Source organism: Leptosomus discolor, chromosome 16 (genome assembly GCF_034619465.1).
Source record: "Leptosomus discolor isolate bLepDis1 chromosome 16, bLepDis1.hap2, whole genome shotgun sequence".
In the NCBI taxonomy this organism is placed as follows: Eukaryota; Metazoa; Chordata; class Aves; order Leptosomiformes; family Leptosomidae; genus Leptosomus; species Leptosomus discolor.
This window is the reverse complement of record NC_141406.1, coordinates 17,122,432-17,134,647: the sequence shown is the minus strand read 5'-3', so window position 1 is coordinate 17,134,647 and position 12,216 is coordinate 17,122,432. Positions and strand designations below refer to the sequence as shown.

The 12,216-nt window shown below is 50.3% G+C and overlaps 1 protein-coding gene and 2 long non-coding RNA genes across 4 annotated transcripts; all 3 read right to left on the bottom strand.

Moving 5' to 3' along the window:
• Nucleotides 1–1,275: 1,275 nt before the first annotated feature.
• LOC147414348 (uncharacterized) lies at nucleotides 1,276–3,962 on the bottom strand. Of its 2 annotated transcripts, XM_086474252.1 has the most exons (5): nucleotides 2,765–3,962; nucleotides 2,502–2,530; nucleotides 2,211–2,362; nucleotides 2,057–2,109; nucleotides 1,276–1,944 (listed from the first exon to the last, which is right to left on the bottom strand). In XM_086474252.1, the coding sequence occupies exons 1-5, from the start codon at nucleotides 2,822–2,824 to the stop codon at nucleotides 1,876–1,878; spliced, it is 363 nt and encodes a 120-aa protein (XP_086330378.1). In that variant the 5' UTR covers nucleotides 2,825–3,962; the 3' UTR covers nucleotides 1,276–1,875. The 2 variants fall into 2 exon arrangements, 1 of the variants encoding a protein (XP_086330378.1); XR_015183925.1 differs by lacking the exon at nucleotides 2,211–2,362 and having other exon boundaries at nucleotides 1,276–2,109.
• A 38-nt stretch (nucleotides 3,963–4,000) lies between these two features.
• Nucleotides 4,001–4,795, bottom strand: LOC147414347 (uncharacterized). The gene is made up of 3 exons (XR_015183929.1): nucleotides 4,754–4,795; nucleotides 4,341–4,664; nucleotides 4,001–4,080 (listed from the first exon to the last, which is right to left on the bottom strand). It is a non-coding gene; the product is annotated as an uncharacterized LOC147414347 (long non-coding RNA).
• A 955-nt stretch (nucleotides 4,796–5,750) lies between these two features.
• LOC147414346 (uncharacterized) lies at nucleotides 5,751–10,799 on the bottom strand. Its single transcript, XR_015183928.1, has 6 exons — nucleotides 10,657–10,799; nucleotides 7,735–7,763; nucleotides 7,556–7,620; nucleotides 7,431–7,471; nucleotides 7,243–7,345; nucleotides 5,751–5,924 (listed from the first exon to the last, which is right to left on the bottom strand). It is a non-coding gene; the product is annotated as an uncharacterized LOC147414346 (long non-coding RNA).
• Nucleotides 10,800–12,216: the final 1,417 nt, after the last annotated feature.

The following is a 12,216-nucleotide window of genomic DNA, read 5'->3' as shown; positions in this document are numbered from 1 at the left end:
TCACACGGTGGCCGCGGAGAGGGCGGCAGCGTGCAGCCGGGGCTGCAGTACCGCTTTTTGGTCACAGGGTGACAGCAGAGAGCGCGGCAGCGCCTTCGGGGCTGCAGTACCGCCTTTCGGTCACACGGTGGCAGCAGGGATCGGCACAAATCGGCGCCACCGCACACCCGCGTGTACCACGCTCCCAACCCTAGTCAAATGGTGGCAGTAGAGCGCGCCGCAAAGGGACGCCAGCGCGCATGCGCGTATCTCGGACTGCGGTACCGCAGCCCCCCACGCGGAGGCAGCACAAAGCGCCGTTTCACGCAGCACCCCCGTGCGGTCACAGCGGCGCAGCAGCACCTGCGTCTTTTCTGCCACTGGGGGTACAGTCGGACCCGGAGAGGGGTGGGGGACGCCCGACACCAACGGCTCCCCCCGGCATAACCCACAGACGAGCACTCACCTGCCACAGCCCACGAGACAGAATCCACGCTCGATGCCTGCCCCCCGCCAGATCATCGACGCCGGCTGCCGCACAGCAGAGGGGTGGGGGGGCGTCCGCCAAAGGACGGTGCCGTGGCTCTTGCTCGCACTCAGCTCTGCCACATTCCCCCTCCCAGACCATGCCCGGACGGGCCCCCCGGAGCAGCAACTGCCCCTTTCCCCACTGAACAGCCGCAGCTGCTGCACCTGCAGGGCAGCCCTGGGATGGAGACAGAGCTGGTCCCGCAGGGCGAGAGCGCTGGCGACTGTGGGGCAAACCTGGGAGGCGGGGGGGAGGGGGAGCTGCTGCGCAGCACCAGACACTCACAGCAAGAGACTGGGAACAAAGAGCCCCAACCGTAGTTCAGCACGTTCGAAGAACCACACAGAAGAAAGGAGAGGAATTCAATAGGAGGGGGGACAGGAGAGCCGTCAAACTGAAGGAGACCAGCCTGAAATAGACACATCCTCTACAAACCAGAGTGATTTGAATTCTTACACTCCATAGTAAGACAAACAGATATGTTTTCCAACACTCTTAGCAGAAAAGCAAATGCTCTTGCTCGTGTTTGATGCCCTTCCTTACAGCGCTGCTGCAGGACAAGCCTGTACACCCCCATCTAAATCTATGCTTACACTTGTCTCCAAAATACACAGTTGTTATTTGACTCTGCTCCCCCCTTGTTCTATTGTGTCACATGATTAGAAACTAAGTACTTCAGAGCGCTCTGTCAGAACACGGGGAAGAAACCAAGTAACATGCAGCTGCCTCCGGCTTGGAAGACCTAGAGAAACCCCTGACTACTTAAGTACACCTCATAAGTTACATGCTTTATTGATTCTACAGTGAGTTTAAACTGTGTTAGTCATTCTGTCAATTATACAATTTTAACTTTCTCTAGAGTTTCATGCATGATAGGAAAAGATCAGTGAAATAATAGATCCCCCACATGGGTTTACTTGTTAAAAAAAACCCAAACAAACAGAAATTCAAATCCCCAGGGCTGCAATAGGTAAGGCCACCAAACGGGACTGGCAGATGCGCTAAGACTTCTGTCTGTACCAAAGCACACAGAGGAACATTTTTTAATCATATCTCAACCATTGCAACCAAGAATCCAAAGACCAGCGATGCCATCCACTTTTGGAACACCTGCTGTGCTTCAGTCTTCAGAAACAAATTGACTTTTCTGTTGTTTTGTTTTTCAAAAGAGGGCAAAAAGTCTCGCTGCTCATGACTTCTACAGCCAAGCACACAGACTGACAGGCAGTTCATACAATGCAATTTCTTTGAAGGAGAAAGATTTCCATTCCAGGAAAACCTCTTTTCCAACTGAAACCAAAATTATGCCCTGCAGGACAACGGTCCCCAGTCCCTCAGCTTCACTTCCAGAGGGCCGGGGACCTGCGTCAATCCTCAACAGAAACCACATCAGCTAACCCGATTACTCCTGCACTTGCCACATTCCTCTTTGTCACCTGCAGAAAAGAAAAAACCCACACACCACTGACAGTGGTATTGTCACACTGATCACCACAAACCTCCTCCAAACACCCTCCTCCTCAAAAGGAACGTGGTCTTCTGCTCAACTGCTCCGCACCAATTCCTGTGTTGGACGCTACAGCTGTCATCGCTTGCAGCACCTAAAGTAGCAACAGACAGAGAAATACCATCACGCTTGGGAGAAATCACCAGCCCCACACTCCTCCTTGCTGCTCCTCAGCTCACCACCTCAAAAGCTCACCCAACTCAAGGCAGCTGCATAACACCAGCACAACCGAACAGAAACACTTGACCGAGCTGCCACAGGATTCTCTGCTCTCGGACACCAGCCCGGCTGACAACCGCCTTGCTGCCTCAGGCCGCTGGTCGGTGCGCAGCTTTGCCCCTCCAAGGCTACGCACATGACCCACGAAAACCAAAACAAAAGGCAGGTGCTGAGATACTGCCTGAAACCACAGACTGCCCACGCCCATTCCCCTCTCCTCCTCCTCCTTTACCTCGGCTGCCCACCCACCCTACCTCTGCCATTTACCAGTTGCCACACTGAGGCTCAGGTACCACCTGTAAAACACAAACAATAAGGGATGCTTATAAACTTCATGAACAACACAACACCTAAAAAATAACTGCTACTACAGCCCACTAGTCACAGCTCCCCTCGCCCAAGCCATCTGCAGTGCCCATATCTCACTTTGCTCATTGCTTTGCACCTTCAAAATACAAAAAACCCCAAAACATAATGTAGCCATATAGCCATGGGGCACATCTTCCCTCCAACACCATACGTTAACTCACCTTACTGTGCTCCACTCGCCTCCTCTGTGGATTCTGAGAATCCATCTTATCTGTCTGCATCTAAAAAAAAAAAATATATATATATATTACACAAGTCACTCAGGGGCTGATCAATAGCTTCACAATTCCAGACCTCTACTCCCTCTTTCAGAGTACCATCTAGAGGCCAAGGACAACCTGCCATTAAAACAACACACCAAGCTTTAAGGCCCACACAAACAAGCCTTAACCCCTTTGAGATCGATCACTTCGTTCTGCTCAACAGCCCCTCCGAGAATGCTCCCATCATCTCCATTAAACACTCCAGAACTGACTGGCCACACACCCTACCAACAGCTACTTGACCCCAGATGACTGTACAACCATTGCCTGAAGGGTCTACTCATTTCAACATATTAACCAGACACACGTATTGGTTACCACCTCCCCCTGACTATCACCCCAGGCAGAGCAGCTCCGAGATGCACACACACAGACCAACACTACACAGAACTCTACAGACAAGGAGACTCTTATGAGATAAAACTCTCAGCAAGAATAATGACTCCCCAATGGGACACACTGCCAGATGATAATAACTACAGAGCGGCGACACGAGGTGACGAGGCTTTGTCACATCCAGAAAAAGTTGAATGTAATGGCCCATGACAATAAGTTATGGTCAAAACTGAGATGACAGATAGGTAAGAACTCTGGCTTCAAGACCTACAAACATCAGGATGCAGGGAAGAGGTCTCAGTCCGTGAAAATGGAAAGCTAACAGACACAGCTGGCAATGCACCCAGGAACAATGTCGCAAACCAAGAAAGCCCAGACGTTTTGGAGATGTAAGACCGATTCATACTTTAACCTTGTTACACGAGAAAAGCAGCACCTGATCGGCACTATGCAGAGGAGGACAGGCATTTGAGACCCTAAGGATAGTGCCCGAGATGACCGTCTTACTCCTCCAACATGAAGAACAATGAGGACTTCAAGAACTGAGAAACATCCAAGATACAGAAAACAGACTATGTAAACTATGTGACACCATAGAGACAGGCGGGAACTGCCCTGCTCAGAACACACTAGTCTAGTGCAGAAAAAAACCCCACGCTCCCTTTACCTGCCCAAGGGGAACCGCTCCTGAACAGCCCTCTGCCCTATGCTAACTTTTAAATCCCGTCCCCAAAATTCACAAGCTTATCTCCCACCACCCCAATACCACCCCACCACCCCCAGCATCTGTCCCACAACTTAGCTTTCAGAGGTCAGGCATCTGAATCCATCCTCAGCAAATGGAACATTCCTCCAATGTCCAAGTTACTCTTAGTCATCTGTAAAATCCAAACAAAAAACCAAAAAAAACAGTGCTGGCAGACAGCATCGCACCAGTCAATGCCAACCTCTCCCACAACACACACCACCCCATAAAAACGGCCATGTCATTCCACTCCTCACCTGCTCCACACCAGTTCCAAAGCTGTGCGCTGCAGCCCTTGGTGCTCATGGCACCCAAGGTACCAAGAAACAAAATTACTGTTGCGTACGTGAGGAATCGCCACCCCATGACCCTCCTCATCAATACCCAGCTCACCTCAAACACTCATCTGATCCCAGAGGCAGCCCGCACAGCACCTGCAATCTGAAAAATAACTGCTATTTCAGACCACTAGTCATTACTCTCCTCACTCAAGGAACCTCTGGTGCACATATCCCCCTTCACTCATTGCTTTGCATCTTCAAAATAAAAAATAAGAAACCCACAAAACCTATAAGCTAGTCAGATAACTTCTGAGCCCCCTCCCAAACACCAGTCCCTCCACTTAGCTTTCAGAGGGCCAGGGCTTTGAATCCATCCTTGACAAAATACCACATTGGCTAACCCAGATGTTCCTGCAGTTGCCAGGTTCCTCCTCATCTGCACAAAACCAATACCAGCAGAAAGCATCAACATAGACCTCTCCCACAACACGCTCCTACTCGAAATGAATGTGGCCTTCTGCTCACTTGCTCCAATTCCAGCATCAGATGCTGTAGCCATCATCGCTTGCAGCACCTAACACACCAAGAGACAGAAAACTACTCTTGTGCTTGTGAGAAATCACAATTCATCATCTCACAGATGCATACAAAGCTGTTCACCCTAACCCCTGCTCAGTAACCCCACCATCAGTCCTATTAAGAGTGATGGCAACAATAATTAACACAGTATACAGCAAAACTAGTTCCATCTTCAATAAAGTCAAGGGTTCCAAAAAAAAAAAACACCACAGTGCACCTAGATTAGAAAAAAATACTACTAAGCCATCTTAGCAGCCCAAAACACTGAAAACAAAATTGTTGACCTAAAAAAAAAAACCAAAAAGCTGCATACAAGCATACTTTCTAACATAAATGCAGCTAAACCTCATATGTTCCTGAAGCTCTTGCCTCGGACAGAGCTCTCTGCTCCTTCAAACATCAAAACACATCTGCCCACATAGCTTAGACAGCTCAAAAGCTGTCATTAATTGAAGGCCCAGCAGACCACTGATACTAGAGAAGCCCCAGACCAGAATGAGCTACCTGGGCAAAGCCCAGGGCTCATATACCCCAGGCTCAGCCCACCACCCTTCCCACAATCCCCTTAGAAAGGGGCAGGGCCAACCACCAGAACACATAAAGGCAGCTGGAGGAGCAGCAGCAAGTTGTCATCTACTTTCAGTTTATGGGATGCGAAGTGCTGAAGCCACCCATATTGGAAACAACTATCCCTGCTCTTCTACTGCACCTCCATCCATTCCATCAGCAATGTGACCATGTAGGGAATTCAACTTAATTTTTCTGGGGTGTAAGTAGAAAAAGATAGATGCCCTACTAAGCTGTGTAGGAAAATAGCTCATTAAATGTAATAACAATGTTATCAAAAATTATGTGTTTTCTTTTGCCTATAAAACATCGTGTATGCGTGGCCCCCCCAGGCTGCAGTACCGAATTTTGGTGACAGGGTAGCAGCATTACCTTGATTATTCTCTGCAAGTGCAACAGGATGAGCAGTGACCGCTAGCTCAGCCTAGTTTATACCAGCCAGAGGAACTACTTCTGGAGTACAGCATATCTTGAGGGAGGTGTGTGGGATGACTGACTCCAAAGGCTCACCCCTGGGATAACCCACAGCACATCAGTCATCTGGGATAACCTGCAAGAGATAACCCGTGCTGGATAATCCACACAGCCACTGCACAGTGGAGGGGGCAGTGTCTGCCAAAGGACAGTGCCCTGCTCTTGCTCGCACTCGGCTCTGCCACATTCCCCCTCCCAGCCCACGCTGGGACGGGCTCCCCAGAGCAACAACTGCCCCCTTTCCCCACCGACCAGCCCTGGCTGCCACGCCTGCAGGGCACCCACTGGATGGAGACAGAGCTGGCACTGCAGGGCAAGCACACTTAATGACCCACAGGCAAACCTGTGCAGGGGCATAGTTGTTCAGCATCACAAGACACTCACAACAAAAAATCCAAAATTATTTTTTGGCACATTGAGAGAAAAACCACAGAAGAAAGGAGAGTAATTCAATCAGAACAAGCAATAGGATAGTAGTTCAACTAAAGGAGATCAGCACAGAATACAAACACATGCTTTACAAACCAGAGTGATGAGAAACAAAGTACTTCAGAACACTCTGTCAAAACACAGCAAAGAAACCCTGTAACATGCAGTTGCCTGTTGTTCAGAAGATTTAGAAATACTTAACTGCTTAAGTACACCTAACAAATTATCTGCTACACTGATTCAGCAGTTACAAATTGACTAACAGTTCAAACTGTAAATTACACAATTTTAACTTTTTTTAAAGTTACATTTATGATAGGAAAAGATCAGTGACATAACAGATCCCCCACATGGTTTTACTTTTCAACAACAAAATAAAAAGAAATACATTCAAATCCCCAGGGCTGCAACAGATAAGGCTACCAAACAGGACTGGCAGATGTGCTAATGCTTCCGGCTGTACTGAAGCCCACAGAGGAATATTTTTTATTTGTATCTTGACTGCTAACAACAGAGAATCCAAAGACCAGTGATGCCATTAACTTTTGGAACACCTATTGTGCCTGGGTCTTTGGAAGGAAATGTACTTTTTTTCCCCCCTCTCCATTTTATTTTTTTTAAAAAGAGAGCGCGAAAAGTCTTGTTGCTGATGAGTTCTACGGCAAAGTACATAGACTCTGATAGGAAGTTCATAAAATGCAATTTCTTTGAAGGAGAAAGATTTCCATTCTGGAAAATCTCTTTCCAACTGAAATCAAAATTATATGCTGTAGGGCAGTGGTCCCCAGTCCCTCAACTTCTCAACTTAGCTTTTAGACAGCCAGGGACCCACATTGATCTTCATCAAAAACCACATCAACTAACCAGGATATTACTGCAGCTGCCACTTTCCTCTTCATCTGCAGAAAAAAAAGCCCACACAAACCACCGACAGCAGTAACTATCACACAGGTCAACACACAGACCTCTTCCACAACACCCTCCTCCTGGAAAGGAACACAGTCTTCCACTCAACTGCTCCACACCAATTCCCATGTTGGATGCTGCAGCTGTCATCGCTTGTAGCACCTAAGATACCAAAAGACACAAAAATACTGTCACACTTGGGAGAAATCACCAGCTCCACACTCCTCCTTGCTGCTCCTTAGCTCACCTCAAAAGCTCATCCAATTCCAAAGGCGGCCAGCGTAACACCTGCAAAACCAAAGAGAAACTCTTAACCGAGCTGCCACAGGATTCTCTGCTCTTGGATGCCAACCCAGCTGACAACTGCCTCACCTTCTCAGGCCACTGGTCAGTGCACTGCTTCACCCCTCCGAGGCTATGCATGTGACCTGCAAAAACTAAAACAAAAGGCACATGCCAAGATACTGCCTGAAACCACAGCCTGCCCTCACCCATTCCCATCTCTTCCTCCTTTACCTTGGCTGCCCACCCACCCTACCTCTGCCATTTACCAGTTGCCACACTGAGGTTCAGGTACCACCTGTAAAACACAAACAATAAGGGATGTTTATAAACTTCACAAACAACACAACACCTAAAAAATAACTGCTACTACAGCCCACTAGTCACAGCTCCCCTCGCCCAAGCCATCTGCAGTGCCCATATCTCGCTTTGCTCATTGATTTGCACCTTCAAAATAAAATAAACCTATCAAAACCTATAAGCTAGTCATATAGCCACCAGTCGCATCTGTCCGCTGACACCATGTGCCAACCCACCTCTCCTCTAACACTCTGGCAAACAGCTCGTTTCTCTGCATCTGAAAAAAGCATATCCAACAAGTCACCTGGATGCAGAGCAACAGCTTAATTCCAGAGGTCTGGAAACGATGATACCTGCTCTTTCTCTGCATCTATGGCATTAGCAACGTGACCAGGTAGGGAATTAAACTAATTAAACTAATTTAACTAGGAGAATGAAGCCACAAAAACCTGAGCCAGATGCAGTCAGCAACATCCCTGGGGAGGAACTGGTAACTGAGTCCTCAGTGCTTCCCCTGGGAGAGGTAAAGAACACTCAACTGTTCTGCACAGTGATGGCTAGGGCTCTCCCCAGGCAGGAACCCCACCTTCTGCAGGAGCTTTTCCCCAAACTGATGCTAAAAGCTCCTGCATTTATGGTTGTGGTGGTATGACCCTGGCTGGATGCCAGGTGCCCACCAAAGCTGCTCTGTCACTCTCCCCTTCCTCAACTGGACAGGGGAGAGAAAAATGTAACAGGCTTGTGGGTCAAGATAAGGACAGGGAGATCACTCAACATTTACCATCACGCACAAAACAGACTCGCCTTGGGAGAAAAAAAAAAAAAGTAATTTATTAGCAATTAACTCAGAGAGGAGGAATAAGAAATAAACCCAAATCCTTCCCCCAGCCCTCCCTTCTTTCCCAGGCTTAACTTTGTTCCCGATTTCTCTCCCTCCTCCCCCCAGGCAGCACAGGGAATAGGGGTTGCAGCCAATTCATCACACTGTTGTTTCTGCTGCTCCTTCCTCCTCAGGGGGAGGACTCCTCCCACACTTCCCCTGCTCCAATGTGGGGTTCCCTCTCACAGGAGAGAGTCCTCCACAACTTCTCCAGCATGAGTCCTTTCCACAGACTACAGTGCTTCATTAACTACTCCAGCATGGGTCTCCTTCATGGGGCGCAGTCCTTCAGGAACAGACTGCTCCAGCATGGGCCCCCCTCACAGGGTCACCAGCAGCAAACCTGCTCCAGCATGGGGTTCTCTCTCTCTCTCCATGGAGCCACAGGTCCTGCCAGGAGCCTGCTCCAGTGCAGGCTTCCTATGGGGTCACAGCTTTCTTCAGGCATCCACCTACGCCAGCATGAGGTCCTCCACGGGGTGTAGGCAGATATCTACTCCACCACCATTGGGCTGCAAGGGGACAGCCTGCTTCACCATGGTGTTCGCCACAGACCGCAGGGGAATCGCTGCTCTGGCACCTGGAGCACCTCCTCCCCCTCCTTCACTGACCTTGGTGTCTGCAGAAATGTTTCTTTCACATATTCTCACTCCTCTTTCTTGCTGCAATTACTGCTGCACAATAACTTTTCCTGTTCTTAAACATGTTATACCAGAGGTGCTACCACCATTGCTGATGGGCTCAGCCTTGGCCAGCAGCAGGTCCGTCTTAGAGCCGGCCAGCATTGGCTGTATCGGACACAGGGGAAGCTTCTAGCAGCTGCTGACAGAAGCCACCCCTGTAACCCCCCCGCTACCAAAACCCTGCCATGCAAACCCATTACAAGGGTGCAATAAAGCATATTCATGGGCCAGCTTACTGCCATGAGGGCAAGGTCTGGGGCAGTCTGGGGCTACAGGACAGGCTTCAGGGGAGGTGCCAGAGCTGGGTGAAGCTGCATGGGGTGAGTGGGGCTGGAGGAGTTTTCCAGGTGCCAGGAAGGCCTCCAGGTGCCCAGAAGGGTGTGGGCAGCCATCTACCCCTCTTCCTCCTTCCTCTCCACCAGCTCAGAAAATCCCTGGGAGCTACCCTGATGGGGCCCAATGCTAACTGACCCTCAACCTGTCTGCTGTCAGCACTCTCAGGCAGGCATGCCCCAGCAGCACCATGCCCTGGGTCTGCAGCCCTGTGACACAGAGCAGCCATCACCATCAGCCTCACTGGCCCCTTGTGGGGCTCCTCCAGCCCCAGCCCACAGCTGCAGCCATAGCCCCTTACATCCACTGTGTACCTGCTCCCCTGGACTCTCTAACAACCACTAAGCAAGTACAACAGAGACAGTAAGGGTTTACTTGTGAATCTTAGCACCAGGAACACACCTGCTCTGGGGCTCAGACCCTGGTCACTGACCCTTCCCTGGGACCGCTCGGCAGTCCTCACTGGGGCAGAGAACAAAAACACAGCCATGGGGAGCTGGGCAGAGGAACAGAAAGTTCTAGCACAGAGTAGACATGCCCCAGCCAAGTGGAGGGAATGGGAAATGATGCCATGTGATGCCATGTATGCGGGGGGGGGGGGGGGGGGGGGTGGGTAGTGTCGAGAAAGGCAGATGTGACGCTTTCAGCAAGGCAGGGGGAGCAGTGAAAGTGTACCCACAAGGGGCAGGGAGGGCAGCAAAGACATACACACACCCCGGCATGAGCATGCCCCTGGCAAGGCAGGTACACGTAGGGAGGAAATCTCACGTGGAAAAACCTTGCAGGAGGCAGGTCCCACCCACGGGAGGCAAAAGACTCATGTGGAGAGACCGCAAAAGTCAAATACTTAAGGAAGAAAACCTGTTTTCTCTTAAACCACTTAGTCAGCCTTAAACACTCAACCCAAAACTGCTGATGCCGCCTCAAACCCAGCTGCGCCCCAGCACTCCCTGCTACAAACGCTGCTAAGGCACACCCTCTCCTGCCACTCTTACCTCGGACAGATACCTCCGCTTCTCTCCATGACCAAAGCCCAGTGCCCGCGCATCCAGCCAGCTCCAGAGCTGACACCGCCGGCAGCACCGGCTGAGCACCCACCCTGCAGCAGCCCCAGAGCAGAACAAGCTCCTGCAGCAGAATCCCGGGCTCATATACCACGGGCCCTGCCCTTCCCACAATCCCCTGGGAAAGGGGCGGAGCCAGCCACCACAACACGTGACGGCAGCTGGAGGAGCAGCCGGGAGGTTTTTCATCTGTCTTCAGTTTATGGGGTGTAAAGCATTGAACGGAAAGAGCGACCTGTACTGGAAACGACGATTCCTGCTCTTTTACTGCAACTACATCTATTGCATTGGTAATATGACCGGGTAGGGTATTGAACTTAATTTTTCTGGGATGTAGGTCAAAAAGGATAGATACATTACTACACTGTGTAGGAAAGTAGCTCATTAAATGCAGTAACAATATTCTTATAAAAAATTATGTGTTTTAATTTCCTATAAAAAGGCAAAATGTTATGGGGTTACAGTTCGTTTCTAGAAAGACGATGCGTGCTACCTAACTTTTGCCAGAATGGAACTGTTACTGAGCAGCCAGGCAATGGCACAGCCCTCCCAGAACTATCCCTTAGTTCAAAGACTGAGATTTTTCCTACAATGAAGATTGTCTCTACACTCTTTGGTCCCCTTCTCTGGCTCTGTTTCATACCCCTAAAACCTACCCTAGCCTAATGCTAAGCCCTAACTCAGTGCCGAAAGACTACTGCTCCCATCGTGCCCCGCAGGCCAACGTGGCCGGATGGAAGCCAGGTGCGGGAGGACTACCGCTCCCGGCATGCCGCGCGGGGAGGGCCGACCAGAAGCCTCCGCTCCCGGCACACCTCGGGACGGAGAGGCTGTTTCCGCTTATCGCCGTTGAGCGGCAGCGCGTCTCAGCCCGCTGTGCGCCGCCAGGTACAGCCGGTACAGCCGATCCTGATTCTGCGCCCACGGCACTCCCACTGTCCCTGTCAGGTTGCCCAGGCTGGTCCTGGGCACACAGACTCTTGTGGTATGTGGGACACGCAGCTCCAAGCACAGACCCGCCTCTTCCACACCTGCCGTGAACTCCTCCGTCCCGTCCCGTCCCGTCCCGTCCCTTACTTCCAGCTCACCTCCTCCACAAAACCCTGTAGTCCCAACAGGTAGGGCTTGGCAGAAGCTCCATTGTCCCTGCCTAGCCTTAGCTCGAAGTAGCCGCGGGTGGACAATGCCCCGCCCATGGGTTTTGCCTAACCTTAAAGGGAGTAATGCCCTATAGCCGCAGCCCCTTAATGAAAAGGGGGCTATTAGTGTTAATCATTTACATATCAGATCAATGGCTTGTGCCTTGTGTTCTTATCTCCAAAAAACCCTCCATCATGAAATTCCTCTTCTGCTATAGTCACACTGTTAACCATATCAGCTTTGCCCTACTTACTTGCCAGAACATCCTTGTGCTTCTGTTGGAAGCCTTCTGTAGTCTGTTTCATTGCTCTAACATCATGCCACCGTTTTCAATTGTACCTTCTTCAGAAT

Coding starts and splice junctions, on each gene's coding strand:
- LOC147414348 (XM_086474252.1), bottom strand. CDS start 2,824: ATGCAGACAGATAAGATGGATTCTCAGAATCCACAGAGGAGGCGAGTG. Junction 2,110..2,210: donor ATGCAGCTGCCTTGAGTTGG/GTGAGCTTTTGA, acceptor TTGCTACTTTAG/GTGCTGCAAGCGATGACAGC. Junction 1,945..2,056: donor ACAGGAATTGGTGCGGAGCA/GTTGAGCAGAAG, acceptor TCTTTTCTGCAG/GTGACAAAGAGGAATGTGGC.